The sequence below is a fragment of the Scardinius erythrophthalmus genome (assembly GCF_964197995.2).
Source record: "Scardinius erythrophthalmus genome assembly, chromosome: 16".
Classification (NCBI taxonomy): Eukaryota; Metazoa; Chordata; class Actinopteri; order Cypriniformes; family Leuciscidae; genus Scardinius; species Scardinius erythrophthalmus.
In genome coordinates, this window is record NC_138236.1 from 15,153,347 (window position 1) to 15,170,409 (window position 17,063).

General features: G+C 35.6%; 2 protein-coding genes across 2 annotated transcripts; both read right to left on the reverse strand.

The window, feature by feature from the left end:
• Positions 1–591: 591 nt before the first annotated feature.
• tmod4 (tropomodulin 4 (muscle)) lies at positions 592–11,940 on the reverse strand. The gene is made up of 10 exons (XM_081389229.1): positions 11,590–11,940; positions 7,837–7,999; positions 5,922–6,078; positions 5,531–5,653; positions 2,824–2,916; positions 2,541–2,671; positions 2,236–2,343; positions 1,279–1,422; positions 1,056–1,200; positions 592–928 (listed from the first exon to the last, which is right to left on the reverse strand). Exons 2-10 carry the CDS (start codon positions 7,942–7,944, stop codon positions 906–908), a joined length of 1,032 nt encoding a protein of 343 aa, XP_081245355.1. The 5' UTR covers positions 7,945–7,999; positions 11,590–11,940; the 3' UTR covers positions 592–905.
• Positions 11,941–12,263: 323 nt separating this feature from the next.
• vps72b (vacuolar protein sorting 72 homolog b) lies at positions 12,264–15,651 on the reverse strand (the record flags this gene model as incomplete). The annotated part of the gene is made up of 6 exons (XM_081389412.1): positions 12,264–12,929; positions 13,387–13,531; positions 13,618–13,794; positions 14,494–14,617; positions 14,808–14,960; positions 15,535–15,651. 6 exons carry the CDS (start codon positions 15,649–15,651, stop codon positions 12,509–12,511), a joined length of 1,137 nt encoding a protein of 378 aa, XP_081245538.1. The 3' UTR covers positions 12,264–12,508.
• Positions 15,652–17,063: the final 1,412 nt, after the last annotated feature.

Sequence of the window (17,063 nt, forward strand, 5' to 3'; positions counted from 1 at the left end):
TACAAATTCAAAAATCTTAATATATTTTAAAATGCAATGTATTCCTGTGATGGCAAAGCTAAATTTTTACAGGATTGCTTTAGTCGCAGTGTCACATGATCCTTCAGAAATCATTTTAATATGCTGATTTGGTGCTCAAACAATTTCTTATTATTATCAACGTTGAAAACAGTTGTGCTGCTTAATATTTTTGTGGAAACAGTGATACATGTTTTGAGGATTAACTAATGATTAGAAAGTTCAAACAAACAGCATTTAAATAGAAATCTTTTGTAACATTATAAATGCCTTTGCTGTCACTTTTGATCAATTTAATGCATGTTGATTTATTTATTTTTTTTAGAATTCTTTGATTAGAAAGTTCAAAAGAACAGCATTTATTTGCAATAAAAAATGTCTGTAACGTAAAAATGTCTTCACTGTCACTTGTGAACAGTTTAATGCATCCTTGCTGAATATATTTTCTTTAAAAAAAATCATATTGACCCCAAACTTTAGAACCTTAGTGTATGTCAGTGCTTTGATAGAACAAACCTGAATTAAATTATGCTTTTGTAATTTAATAAAACTTTGAAGTCTGATTAGACAATATAGATTGTAATATTTTATTTGAAATATTTACAAAAAAACTTTGCCGGGAGCACCATATTAGCAGAAAATGAACTTAGTAACTAGTGTCTTTTCAAGTTTACAAACTGAGGTATTAAAGAGCAGGTCAATTTTATTAGATCAGAGATTTTGATTTGATGAAATCCACAAAAAGCAATGAAGTCTTATCAAGCTGGCGATAATGATATCCACAATGGCCGCTGTTGTCATGGCTGTTGCTGAAGTGTCTGTAGGACTCCAAGAGTGCACATGGAGAACTTTGATACCTCCTAGATGAACTAAACTCCATCTTCTTTTCATCTTACTCTCTGCTGACGAACTGGATATGGGGTGAATACAAAAAAAGTTCAATGTAGAAACAATAATGAATAAAACAATGTTCCTGTTTCAGCTGCAGACAAGTACAAACTGCAATATTTCAGAAAATAATATGAGAACACACTCACGGATGTCATTGTTTCTGGTGATGGCCATGGCGGCTCTTGCACGCGGGCCCTGCTGAGTGAAGTGATAGCCAATCTTTATGATGCTGGGGTTATTCTCCAACATGGATGCAATCTCCATCTCAACTGAGTCGCCCAGTTTCTGTCTCTGTAGGAACAATTTAGTTTTACGATTTAAACAAACATGCCATCGGATGTTTTTGGCAGGAGTATTTTAGCCTCTTACTTGGTTGTCAATCTTAATCTCAGTCAGGGTGGAGTTCCCTCTCAGTGCCTTGGCGACGGCCATCATGCCTTGTGCAGTAATGAAGTTGGACTCGATGTTGAGGCTCTGCAGGGTGGTGTTGGACTGTAACATCTCAGCTACAGCCTGACTCGCAAGAACAGATCAAGAGAAACAACTGATGTCGACTGACCATCATTTCCATAGTACATACGGATGAAGACAGAATTGAGCAATGGTTTTATGAAGAATATTTAAAAAACTAGTCAAGAAAAATACACTACAAAAGTTTGAGGTCGATAAGATGTTTAAAAGTTTTTGTTCTTATGCTCACCAAGGCTTGAATCAAAAAATACAGTAAAATCATTAATAATGTGAAAGGTTATTAAAAAAAATTCTATTTTCATTTATTGTTATTCCTGTGATGTCAACACTGAATTTTCAGCACCATTACTCAAGTCTTCAGTGTCACATGATCCTTTAGAATTCATTCTAATATGCTGATTAGCTGCTCAAGAAACATTTCTTAGTATTATCAATGTTAAAAACAGTTGTGCTGCTTAATATTTTTGTGGAACAGGGATACATGTTTCGAGGATTAACTGATGATTTGAAAGTTCAAATAAACAGCATTTACTTGAAATAGAAATCTTTTGTAACATTATAAATGCCTTTACTGTCACTTTTGATCAATTTAATGCATCCTTGTTGATAAAAGTATTCATTTTCAAAAAAATCTGACCCTTCTGAACGGTACTGTACATGACTAAACTGATTAGTTACAAAAAGTTTTTACTTTTATTTACAGCAACTACAAAACTTTAAACGGATTAAAGACTTTATTTGATCAAGACACAGTTAAAATATATTTTCAGACTTGCATGTGGAAGAATAATATGAGATTGAAGCAAAGGAATGAGTGAATGAAACAACATCAGAATTGCAGGCTTCAGGACTTACAAAGGCCACAGGGTCATTACTGCGTGTCCCAGCGATGCTGAGGATTTGCACATGCGTGTTGCGCTTCATCGCCTCAAAAATCTCTTTCAGGGTTGGGATGGGAATGTCCTACAATCAACATAAACACTCATTAATATCAGCATTCCGCTCAAGCAGATTCATTTAGGTAATTAATCAGAAGTTTTCAAGAAAACAAATACTTAAAGTGTAAGTGAGCAATCTGTTTATAATATTAATGTTATGTCTAGCCCGTAATGTGATTATAATTGTGCTTATTGAGGTGTCAGTACTGTTAGCATGTTTACCGGGATGTTGTTGAGGTTGACCTCCTCCAGGCTGCTGTCGTTTTTCTGGATGCGTCGGAGAGTGTCCTCCACATCTGTGTCATTTGGAGGCTCGTCAGGATAGATCTTATACACATCTGGTTTCACCACACCTAAAAGAGATTTGACCAACCAGCTTATGATACAGAAGTTCCTACTGTGAATATATCAGTGACATTCAGTGAATAAAAAAAAAAACTCACTATATAAAACTTTCATTTGACATTAAATAGTTTAGTGTTAAATGTGTTGTATGTATACATACTGTTGATTCCTTCTGTGTTTGCAATCTTGCCAGTGGTGTTCAGGGCATCATAATATTGCTTGTTGCTCATGAGCGTGTACATCCCCAGGATGGCTGTGAAGATATAAGCATCTTATTAGTAGATGATTTAAATATACAATACTCTCAGAGTACTGTAATAGGATGCCAGTGAATATATAAATATGTTTTAATAAAAACATAATAATACTAATCAATATATATATATACATTTATATGAATAATATTACATAAAATAAAAAGAATTATTAATATTTAATATAAAATAAATACAACATTTAATATTTATAATTAATATACATTTAATACAGAATATAATAATAATAATAATGATTGAAGATTAAAATTAATAAATCATTTATATTTGATTTAATGATAAATGTATAAATAGTAATTATAATTAATTATTTCAAATTATATCATAATTAATCATTTCATTTTAAATAATTCTTTAAATTAATATCATTTAATAATAATAATAATAATAATAATAATAAGTACATGTTTAATAAATGACTAATGTTTTTTTTAAATATAATTATAGATCATATTTTCATGGAATAGCTTGTGAGAAAAACTGGCACAAATCATTTAAACTGCACTGCAGAGAACTGTGTTGAACAGCAGGTGGCGCTGACTAACCAGTAAACCCACCATTAAAAACTCCCTTTCCATGTTTCAATTAGCAGACTGGCTGGACTACTGAACAAAAACAGTGGGATAAAAATAAAAAAAAACAGTAGCAGATAAAAATTGAGATAGGGTGATAGACCAGACCTCACCTTTGTACTACAGCTCTGAATGCCATTTTCAGATACAATAGCCAGATTAAAACCACTAGCACAATTAAAGGGGTCAAAAAGTGTGTTTATATATATATATATATATATATATATATATATATATATATATATATATATATATAATGTTCTTTGAGGTCCGCCTATAAGATTAGTAAGATTTTTACATCGAAAACATCCTAATTCAGAAGTAATAGGCGATTTTCTATCCTTTTTTTTACCCTCTCTTTTTAAACACTCCATTTTGAAGGGTCGTGCCTCAACTTTCGATGTTTACCATATTCGAACCTACAACGAATATGCTACAGAAATGTGTTTATCTCATTACATAGCATTACACATTTATGGGTATTACATAGGCTTTAAAAGTTTTACCAAATAAAGTTTAAGTACTTGGAGTTACCACAAATTGCGGTGTTTAGTGTAAACTAATTATGAATGAATGTGCCATAGTTTATCACACTGTTGTTCTTTTATGCATCGTTCATCATTTTCAGTCAAATGAAAGTAAAGAGAGAACATATTATACAATCTGTAACAGACAAAGCAAAAGTGACCCACGCTTAGGATCACAAAATGCAAGCACTGCAAAATGTCTTGTAATCCTCAAAGTCATCTCTATGGTTTTGCTGCTGGAGTTATCCTATGTTTGTGTCTCTCTCGTATTTACTACTACATGACATGTGCAAATCGGTGGGCGGGGCTAAAGAGGCAATGATGTAGAAGTAGGTGTTGATTTTCTTCTGCAGAGGCGGTCTTTCGTCGCATTATTACGCCATGCTGAGACAAAATCCGAAACAAGTCGTTTAGGGAGCTTGGTTTTAGTAAAAGCTGTTTTTGGACTAACAAGGAAGTTTTGAGTTCTGATATTTCAAGGATATTTTTACAGTATAATGACCTCTTATATGTCAAAAGATCAAGGAAAAATGTATTTCTCAATTCATGACCCCTTAAAAAATGGAATATTACAGCTACAGTATCTGTGTCTGTACAATCTCTAGTTAGCTGCATCTCAGCAAAAGCAGACTCATCCATAAAATCACCAAAGGCAAACCCCTATTGACAGTTTAATCCTGAACTGGACGTGTTCCAGAGTTAAAACGGTGTTCTGAATGAGGGGCTCTGCTGGATAATCTGCACCCAGTGACACGCTCCAAAACTCATGTGTGCTACGTCCACAGCTTTAAATGCCCTTAAGGGCAAAGGCTTTTTATTATGTGCTCACATCCAACACCAGGACATTAGACTAGTGACCGGTTTCCATCACTTTAGTAGCCTATGTTACATCAAGAAAAATGTTATGTTGCACTTTTAATAGGAACGGTAAAATATCTGATATTTATGTTTGGTTAAATACTGCCAACACACCGTCACAGAGTGTTTCTAGCCTACAGACGACTTGCAGCTAAACATTTTCACTCCATCTCTGCACGTTGACTAGTTGGTCATTGGTCATTTTATTTTGGTGAGCTGCTGAGCTTGGGAAAATAGATACTGCGTGGTATAATTCTGTGCATGACCTACTACATTCATAGTTCCACATACAAGTCAGCTAGGCTGGTTCTTTTATATATATTCAAAAACAAATTGTCATACGAGACACTGATTGTACAAATAGAGCAGATGAAATTAGAAAGTGTTTGATTGACAAATGTAATGGGTATATGATCAGTTGTTTACAACAGCAAATAGAAGACTAGTCCTTAGTCAAGGATCCAAATTTGGATTACAGTCAGAGCCGTTACAGGACATTACAGGTTATAAAGCGAGTGATTCGTTTTAGAAGAGTTGTAATGCATATCTTTAGAGCACTCTGGACCTGATATCATAAGTTGGTTTATGTCATGTGAATAGAAACAACAGGAACAGAGCAGAAATGTGATGCCCACCTGCAATGTCACACATTTCAGCATCTGTTGCATTCCTCAATGCTTCCTCCAGCTCAGGTTCCAGAGTGATCTGTTCCTCCACAGGGATTTGTCCTGACCCTGGTTTAGGGACAAAGGCTTTACCTACAGACAACAGAGAGAAAGAGAAATGCTCACTATACTAATTTACAGATAAAATAAGAATGAATGTAAACAAACAAACTAATAATGAAATTATCATTAGAAAATGATACATACTTATAATAAATAATAATTTAAAATGAATAAAAGTTCTAATAATTAAGAAGCTGCCATTATTCTCTATGCATGTGTCAGTTGAGTATCTCAAAGCATGTGTGTTTACTAAGTTATGTTAACTGTTATGTTACTATCAATCCAATGGTGGTGGTACCTCTCTTCTCCCCTGTAAAGGGTACCAGATCATCTCTGTCCTTGTGTTCAATGGCCTCCTTCTCCAGGTAATCCATCAGGGCGAAGCGATCAAAGGGGCCTGTGGGACTTTTCTTGGTCTGGTCACGCTGGCGGTAACCGGCTGGGAGCATGGCATTCTGAAAGGTCCAGAGAAGTGTGTGAATTTTAAAACCATTGCTACACTTCCCTGCATGTGTGTGCTGTTTACAAATGAAGTGTGCTCCTGTAGAATTTTGAGCAAAGTGGATTTTAACTTCAATAAAAAGTATGTTTAATAATTAAACTGAAACCCTTTGTGTATATAAAAAAAGTTTAAAATGATTTCTGCAACCAGAAATCTATGGAAGCTTGTTTCCGCCACTGAATAATAAATAAATAATAATAATTGCGACTTTTTATCTCACAATTCTGACTTTTTTTCTCACAATTGCGATATATCAAGTCAGAATTGTGAAATTTTTTCTCAGAATTGCGAGAAATGAAGTCAGAATTGTGAGATATAAAGTTGCAATTCTGAGAAATAAAGTCGTAATTGCGAGATATAAAGTCGCAATTCTGAGAAATAAAGTCGCAATTCTGAGAAATAAAGTCGCAATTGGGAGGTATAAAGTCAGAATTGCATGATATAAAGTCGCAATTGCGTGTTATAAAGTCAGAATTGTGAGATTCTCACAATTCTGAGAAATAAAGTCAGAATTGCGAGATGTAAACTCGCAATTGCGAGAAAAAAAGTCAGAATTCTGACTTTATAAGACGCAATTGCGACTTTATTTCACGCAATTCAGACTTTATAACACGCAATTGCGACTTTATATCATGCAATTCTGACTTTATATCTCCCAATTGCGACTTTATTTCACGCAATTCTGACTTTATATCTCGCAATTCTGACTTTATAAAGTCAGAATCGAGTGAAATAAAGTCGTAAACTCGCAATTATGAGATAAAAAGTCGCAATTATCTTTTAAAATGTTTTATTTTGTGGCGGAAACAAGCTTCCATAGAAATCACCTATTAACATAGAAAAATTTGTTTTAAACAGAAAATTCTGTCATCATCTACTCACCCCATGTCATTACAAAATCGCAGGACTTTTTTTTTTTCAATGGGACACAAAAGTTATTTTCAAAATGTCAAAGCTGCTCTTTTTTAGTTGAAACAAAAATGCATGACAAATCATTGTCAAATTCAGCAGCAATTATGCTTTTTTATTTTGCAGATCTCTGGAATACTTGACTCTGATTGATCAAACACTGCATTCAGCGGTCACATATTTATGAATATTCGCTGTTGCACATAGCATTGCTTTATATCAGACCATTGTTCCGCTGAAACAGTGCTAGTTTCATGTCTGTCGTATCATACTGCGGGCTCTTTTTTATCTTGTTTTATGCAAAGCAACTGGTGCAATCTTGTGTCTTGAGGTTCACCTTATTTTGCGAAAATGATCTCGCTTGCTTTTTTGTTTGTTAATTTATTCATTCATTCCTTTGTTTATTGATTTAAATTAGTTTTTGGGCTGAACTCAAATATGTAATCCACTTAAAAATGCAATTTCTTTTGCAGCAAAGCCATATAAGGACCATTTTTGGTTCCCCAAAGAACCTTTCTCCACTATAAAGAACCTTTTGTGCAATCGAAAGATTCCATGGATGTTTAAGGTTCTTCATTGAACCATCGATGCCAATAAAAACCTGTATTTGCAATGCAAGAGTTGTTGAAAAACAGTGGGGTTTTTCTCTTTGGTCATATATTTTCTCATCTCGTCTACAACTGATGTCACCTTGCAAACAGTTGCATGTGGCAACACCTTTTAATTGCTTATACAAAAGGTCTGTAATATACTCAAACGACACCTAGCTAGCTATGATTTAAAGAGTTGCACGGCATAGTACCTCAGGGTCCATCTCCTGTAGTTCATAATCCAGCTTCTCCAGCTCCTCTGCGCTGAGGCCCTTGAGGATGGCATCCTCGTCAATGTCTCGGGGATCGCTCTTAGACATGCTTGATGCTTGTTGGTACTCTCAATTCACACAGCTCGCCCAGAGACAGCGGGCCCTGAGAGAGAAATAAAAGTTTAAGCCAGAAACTTGCACAAAAAACAACTACTTTTAATATATTTGGCTTGCAAATAAGGCACAGGAATGGCTGCTTGCTTTATTCAGTCCCTCAAAGCTTTCTGTAGAAGTTGAGAATGAATGGGAAAACCTGATTTCCAGTCCAAGTCACTTTCAGCCTGGCCAAAAGAGCCAGACACTGAAAGTCCACGATTGGGAACCGCTTACATTGTTAAATGCCACAAAGCCCAGCTGAATTAAAAGGACAAGGCTAGCATTTGTGTACAGGAAGAGCTTTTGGGGGTCTGAGGGTACAGTGTACTTGGGAACAGAGATATGCCTTTCTGACAACACCATCTAAGATCATATGGGACATGAGGAAAGAACTCACTGCTTTTTGATTCCAAGGCACAGAGACAGAGAGAATCTTATCTATTTTTAGTCCCTCAACAGTAACGCTTGGGTTTTGGGTTACAGTAAGGAGGAGAAGGTTAGAATTGTGAGGAGTTATCACTGGCTCACACTCATGTGAAGGTGGCCGCCTGTTAAACAGGCTGATAGAGTCATGGGTTAGTCAACAGTTTCAGACCACCACACCCAAACTAGATCTGCAACTCAAACTACAGACAATACAGACTAACATGCTGTGTAACAGACCTAAACTCACCCATCTGTATCTAGATACAATTTATTTGTCTTAACTTAAAAAAAGCTAAGGCTCTCCAAAAATGTTTGATTGTAATCTTTCAAATGCTTTTGATATGTAAATATTTCTAATCAAATTACTTTTTTTAAGATCGGCGATCAATGTTTACAATCATGTAGTAAAACCATTTGGAGACCAACGAGGTCATGATCTAAATATATGCTAATGAACATTACTGCTAAATTTCACACAATGAATCACACAGATCTGTTATGTTCCACACTTTCATGAACATACACTCCTGATACTTGCTACATAATGAAATAAATATAGTAAAGTAATGAGCAGATTAGTTAGTGACGGCTAATGTTACATTATGGGAAGAATCTAAAAAAACAAATGTGTTTTTGTGTTTGTTTTTTGGGTGTGTATTTGTGGTTGTCTGTCTATCAGAGGTGTTAGACCAGAGTAGCATGGCTCTAATTTGTAAAGCCAGTGACACAAACACAGGATCAGAGAGCTAAAAACAGAAAAAAAAACACAAAATATTGTAGACATCAATCAATCCACCACATATGCATGTGATACAAGTTTACTAAATCATGTGGTATAAGTTTACTAATCATTACATCACAAAACTCAGTCCTCACCCCATTTTAAGAATAATTAGTAATCATTAGCAGAATTGTTTTTCAGATTTAGTTATAACTAACTAATTTGTCTTTAGCTGGACTAATGGTAAAGACTCCGTGCTAGTACTGAACATATTATTTTGTACCTATTCCTCTGAATTAATATATCTAACTAACTTAAGTTTAATACAATCTCAGTTTTAAACAAAGGTTAATGACATTAACTATCTTCTAAATGACCTTGCCCTCAGAAATGGACAATGCGTCTGACTCCAGTCTTTCAGGAACCTGTCAGTCTACAGGATTGACAGCTCAGGGATTATAAATAGCTATTAACTATTGTCTCTTCAGTCTTACAATAAAAATACAGGCCAAAAGCATGCCTTCTGTCGACCAGGTGTCATCTTTTTTGTGTTGTGCAAGAAAAATAAGCGGCTGTCTGCCAGTTCCGCACACCTGTTCTCTCAACTCTTAAGTGACACCAACTCAAGCCTAAATAATATTAGCTGAGTTTCACCTGTTCAGGCTCGCTGGTTGTGAAGAGGGTCTTTTAAATTAGTCCTTCAACATGGAATCCTTGTTATTTCACTTTTGCAAGGCAGCAGCTAATATATGACATTTCAAAATGGAGAAAATATCTCTTTAATTCAATTTAATTTTAGTTGGTAAAGTAACTGTTCTGTTGAATTGATATGTGTGTTACAGATATCATTTTAAAATTGTTGTAATATAGTGTTCAAATTATAACTATTATAATGATTAAACGGCAAATCAAAAAAAAAAATCAGATAGGGCATGTTTACTGAACTGTTTAAGTGATTAAACTCATGCAAAAAGACAGACTGAAAGACAGACAGAAAAATAATATTGCCAGAACTACACTTTAAAATAAAGGTTCCAAAGGTTTTTCTTTTTTCTTTTTTTGCAGCGAAGCCATAGAAGATTTCAGTGAACAGTTCTTAAACGGACCATTTTTTCCTATAGTGTGAAGGAAATTGTAAAAAATCTAAAGAACCTTTTATGCAATGGAAAGTTCTGTGGATGTTAAAGGTTCTTCATGGAACCTTTGTTTTTAGGAATGTAGGCAGAACTTCCAAAGTCTTGAAAATAAAATTCTTTATTAGCATCCATGGTTTCATGGAGAACCTTTAACATCCATGGAAACTTTCCATTGCACAAAAGGTTAAAAAAAAAGGTTAAAATCTTCACACCAAGAAATAAATTTAAAAAATTGTTCTTTTAAGAACTGTTCACTGAAAGGATCTTTGGGAAACTCCAAACTGGAACTGTAGTGAAACCCGCCTTTCGGAACCTTTATTTATAGTCCTTTCTTGTTTCTAATTTTTTTTCTTGTACAACATGGCAAATAACTTTAAATCTGTCCTTCAAACTGACTGAAGGCATCTCCAAAAGCAACCTGACTCTTTTGACTGCTCTCCTTCCAGAGGCCACAAAGTTATTATCGTCCATATGGCAAAAACTTTGGTTCGGTCTCAGAAACCCAATTCCCCCTCTGGTACTTCAAAAGGACGCAGAACAAATATCGGGCACTGACACATCAGATACATATCATTCACCAGAAAAAGTGTCCAGAACTCTTCTGACATGCAGCAAACAACCTTCTTATTCAGATTCACAGTTTATTCATAGACTCTTTTATTGGGAGCGTTTTCCAGCTGACACACAGCTCATAAGACTTCACACTATTTGTAGGTTGACTTCACCAAGTCTAACCACCCAAGTGTAAAATTCCAAATCAACCTCAGATTAATTTTAGCTTCACAAGTCAGCTACTTCCAGCTGCATAAATCCTCTCCGCTTGCAAAGCTACAGTGTGCAGTAGCACTGCCAGCTGGGAAAATAATGGCTGTTTTAAAAACAAAAATATATATAAGAAAATGATATTACATAGAAGGATGACAATCAGCAGCATTAAACAAGACTGACATTTTCAATAAAAGAAAGATTGTTTTGATAAAACCTCAAATCAACAGGTGCATGCAGGGAGACCCTGGAAAACACAAAGCCTTACTCTAACATTAAAAATAAAAATTAACCCAACTAATCTAACTAGATCTAGTCTCTAACTACTCTGATAACAGTACTCTAATAATAATACACCACGAACCACTCACTGGGTATATCCATTAACTTATTTCTTCAACTCAATTCAAATAATAATTCATGCAATTAGAAGCTAAATGCAACAATGCGTTTATTGCACACTGAAACAGACATAAAAATAAAAGCCTATGAAGCTTATAAATATGTGGTTCTGTTGCTAGAAGAGACACACAGACACAGATTACCTACCCTCACTAGGACTCAGAGCTGCTGAGATCTTCTGTACAGACACTGTATGTTTGAAATCAGAGAATAGCCCCTCGCTCTCCCCCTCCTTCCCCGGCAGTATTTCCCCCCCTTAAGCCCTCCCTTCTTCGCTGTCTGTCCCCCGATAACTCGCCTGCTCTCTGGGTGGAGCCGAGACAGGGATACGGGTTACTCTTCATGAGGTCAGCATTTCATTATTTTGGCTTTGTGAGATTAGAGACTGAGAGAGAGAGAGAGAGAGAGAGAGAGAGAGAGAGAGAGAGAGAGTTCATCTGTTTCATTAACTCAGGTTTACTCATTAAAAGTGTTATTTTGGTAGATAGGACTGACCTCTAGGGTATAGACGCGGTATTGCAATAAAGAGAGACCCCAATTTGAAGATCAGCTATCTCTGTTGACAATTTTTTCCAAGTTTATACATTGGCTGTAATGAGAAGTCGGTTCTCTTCAACATAAGCAAATTTTATAGATGGACCAATTTTTTTTATTATAAAAAATAACAATGACATTCAATTGGCTACAGGACAGCAATCATTACTGCTGTTTTTACTAATATGAATACATTATAAATACATATCACCACATAATTACATTAAAAAGTGCATTTATGCAAAGAAAAACTACACATTCCATACAACAATGAAGCTTATTGCACTTATACTCTGGCTGTATGTCACAAAAGGACACTTGGATGGATGGATGGATGGATGGATGGATGGATGGATGGATGGATGGATGGATGGATGGATGGATGGATGGATGGATGGATGGATGGATGGATGGATGGATAGATGGATAGATAGATAGATAGATAGATGGATGGATGGATGGATGGATGGATGGATGGATGGAGGATCCTCTCTTCTCTCTTTCCTCCTACTTGTCAATCTTCTGTATTTTTCTACATCCCTTGTTTAATAATGATCTTCTGCCGCAGATTCTTTGCAGTGGTGTCGGCTGGAGTCACTGTGCCCGTGCAGGGCAGGCCGTGGGCAGTCACATACTTTTTATAGGCCTCCCGGATTATCCTAAATGCTTGTACATTAGCGTATGGAATGTCCGTGATGGGGTCTCTGTAAAGCGCAGGCTTATGGGTAACAGGGCAGACCTCCTGGACAGGAATTCGAGGAGCTGGGGACTGGGGAAAGAAACGCAGGAAAGATTCATCATCACTGAATGTGATGTAGGTGCGGGAGCATCTGGCAGGGTTTACAGCTGTGTTAGTGGATAGGACACTAGGTGGGGCAGTAAGGGTTGATACTGACTGGGAAAGAGCTTGTGGAGGGTGAGGGCCTGGATTCTGCAGGGCATCTTGGTCCAAACTGTTAATGAGAGGTAACGATAAAAAAATTAAAGACATAAGAGATATAAAGATAAAAAGGTGCACTCATTTTCTTTCTCATGAAAACTTTAACAGAATGTGTATAGGAAAATGAATTGTAGTGTCTCCCTTGGAAATAAAATTTAAAATGTATGTACACATTATAGTTGATACAGAAAAAAATATATACTGAGTATACCTCTAAATACCAAAAAAAAAGAAAGGTTTTGACCTATTTTTAGGTCAAATGAATGAATGAAAGTATTTGTACATATAAGAGCACTCCCAGTTTTAAGTGCCAGGCAATATAAGATTAGATAGATCTTAGATAAAATGTACGCCCCACCCAAGATAATGAAAGTCTAAGTCTAAAAAGCAAGAGAAGTTTAAAAAAAGTCAAAAGCAAAAGAAGTATGCATGAAGACATTCAGAAAGAGATGAGGAACCAGTAAAAGTACCCCTCTACATCCACGTTTTCCTCTTTAAGGGTGACGTCCGACACCAGGGGCATGAGCACCGAGTGATATCGGATAACAGAACCCACACACTGACGCTTCATATGAACCTGTCGTTTCTTGTCTGCCTCCAAACGCTCATAGTTTTCTACAAAAAAAAATCACAAACAGCTATTAGCATTCAAGTTTTACAGACGGAACAATTCGCAAAAGTATCAGTTATCAATTCCTCACCCAGTGATCGAAGGTTAATCTCTGCTGTGACCTTGGCTTCTGCCAAAAGTTCAGCCTGGGTCAAAGGTCGCTCATGTCTAGTACCCTTCCTTCGACGTGGAGCAACCTGCCTCTCCTGCAGCCTCAGGTACGTCAGCCGTGTGTGTTCGGTCGTGGACTGGCGTACAGACTTCCTGTCTAAGACAAAAACAATTCATCAGAAATTGATTTGGATATGTTTACTAACATTCACTCAGTTTATTATCTCCAACAGTTTATGATGTGGTCGACACGTGATTAAATTGTTGGCTTTCCAGAAAGGGATGTAAAATTGAATCATTGACAACTTATTGATGGATTTTTTTATCTTTAGTAGCCAACAAACATATTTCATTGCATTGTAAATCAACTAATCCACATGAACCAAAACAATGACTACATTGATACTTTGTTTGTGTTTTATGAGATAATATGCAATCATAAAATGTATTTTTATTTTTGAAAACATCTGTTATCATTAACATCTTACTCACTTCCTGTTGAATAATGTTGTTGTGATAATGTTTACTTTCTTTACAGAAACTTTTTTTATGGCAGTCACTTCTTAAGAAGGAGAGAGGGTGAATGTGTAAAAAACAAATACTGTAATTGTCAAATTTCAAGCATTCAAAACCACCTTTAACAGGTCGCACAATGCAACAAAATGTATCAATCCGATTAACTGATTTAGTTCCACACATTTTTTGAGTAATGAACTGAAGTGACTTGTTCTTTCTGTTAAAGGGAAGAACAAATGAAAACATTATAGAATATACTTACACTGATCATTAAAAAGGTTGGCTGTGTATGTTCGGTTATGTCACTTGCGCATGCGTAAACAAAGTGAAAGACTCTCACTCTTGCTGATGTCCTCCTGTAGTTCAGGGGGGTTGTATTTGTCGATCTTTGTCTTGTCTGTCCTCCTGGGCAGTTCAGCCAGTTTCCGTTGTTTTGGTTTCGGCCGCACCACTTTAACGGGCTCCTACACAAACACAAGGATCTGGGATTAAAAGGGGCGTAAAAATGAACATTTTGTCATTATTTACTTAAGGTACTACAGAATGTACTGGTCACTCTTTTCCATACAATTTCTAGCTTCTAAAAAATATGCCAAAATAGCATAAAACTAGTCGTGCATTATATTCCCAGTCATCTGAATAACTCTCATATACCTTATAGGCTTTGGTCACCACTCTGCTCTTCCGACGTGGCCCGTCCTCCTCCTGCTCGCTGTCAGGTTCATCCCCTTCATCAATGTCAAAGTCACTGTCCACCTCATCTTCCGTTTCAGACAGGTCACCCTTATACTCTTCATCACCTGATTCCTGCACAAATCAAGTTTTTAAAAGATGATATTCTAGACTAGACAGGTGCAAATGACTACATATTACTGCATAGATTACATTCAATTAGAATAACTTATCCAATACAATATAATTTATTAGACTAACACATTTGTATTAAATGAATTAACCGTCAATGTAAAGCATCTGATCAACCTCGAATGAGGGTTATGTCAGCCCAATTATTGTACATTTTTTAAAGCTGCTTTATAGTATGTTGTGAAAATCTCAATACAATACATTGACAAAAAATAACTAAGGCGAAATATTCGAAATGTGCCCAAATTATATACAAAAATACATATATGTATTATATACTGTATGTTATAAGTTAAACTTGTTGTGTATTTTTAGCATAGGCGGAATAAATAAAAGCACAATGACTCGAGGGAGTCATGGGATAATGATCTCCTGACAAGTCTCAAGACAATAAAAATCAGGGTGACAGGGCACATTCTCACAAAAACAAGTCATACAAGTATAAACGTATTACAGTTGCGTAAAAATGTCAACACAAGCCCACGACAAGCCGACCAGGTGATGTTTCATCACTCACGTCGTGAAATCCTCCATAGGTGGTCTTGTAGAACTCATCCTCCTCTTCTGCATCCAGCAGTCTGGACATGCGGTTTCCCGCAGTCTTTCGAGGAGCCCTGCTGAAAGCTAAACTCATCCTGACACCTAAATATATATTTCACTATCAATCAGATATGTAAAGACAATAAGATACGTATTTATAATAAAATGAATGACATGACAAGTTCAAATTGAGCAGGGTTAAATTGAGACCAGATTTCAGGATAGGACTCAAATCTGTAGAGCAAAGCAAAATATTAATGTATCATCAGGTTAATAAATTGAAGGTTTTCGAATTATTATCAGATCATGCCTGCATGACAGAATAAACGTTAGACTCACTAGTCTAATGTGGCATTAAGAGAGTAATCGATGTAAAGATCTATTTCCAGACCAAACTAATAGAACTGATGAGATTCATCGCACGGCCACCAGGTGGAGACAGAGGTCGAGTGAGGACGTCTGACTCTGAACTAAAGTACCCTCGTGTTAGGGAATGATTATTCAAGTTCATTTTCATAAACTTTGTGACACCAGATGTCAAACGGCTTAGTCAAATTACACCAGGAAAGTATATTCATGAAATATATAGTTATGTAGTTTTCCCACAAATTTTCACTAATGATTCGCCATGATAATTTTCCCATTACGTATGCTAGCTATTAGCCAACTTGATAAAGAGTTTAAAAACAATGTTATAAAATCTGCACTCACAAAAAGCAGCATTTACCAAATGATATAATTTAATGTCGGGCATAACCTGAAACATATATTCACTGAAACTGATAAAAATTAATCATTTGTGAAAAGGTGTGATTGCTGTTCTCCTTGTTATTAAAGTTGTGTTCATGGATCATTAGCATTCAAGGGTCAGCAATATGTTTCTATAAATAGTTGAAAAAATAAAATAAATAAACACTATTTTATCTCTCTATTTATGTGACAAAGTGGATATTTATGCTTGACGATGGTGTTGAGCATTAAAAAAAAACAAATTATGAATGTTAAATAAGAGAACTTTTGAACTCTGAAAACTGTTTAGTGCACTTTGTCAAATGTTGTGAACTTCATAACTCATATATGTCAATAATTTGCTCATTTTTAATTGGCAATGTCATTTGCTTACTCATTTGCACAAAATCTCGATGAAACCAGATAACATTTTTAAAATATTTCTGCTGCATATTAAACACAAACGAAAGCAACATTTTCATTTTGCCATGAACCAGTTTTAAAAAACTCAAGATGTTTCAAAAATGCCTTCAACATAATCTTTTTTTTTTCACCCAGGTATAGAATAGCAATACAAGTTACACTGAAAGAGACTGATTCTAAGTTTTGCAGAACTGTGTCGCTCACTGATCGATCCTTTAAAAGTCTGTTTGTTTACCACTGCCTGATAAATGTGGGACATACTTCAAATTAGCCAAAATGCTCTGGTTATTTTTTAATACATGATACGGAATTGCTGCCAAACAATGAAATGCCATAGGCAAAATATTTTAATCA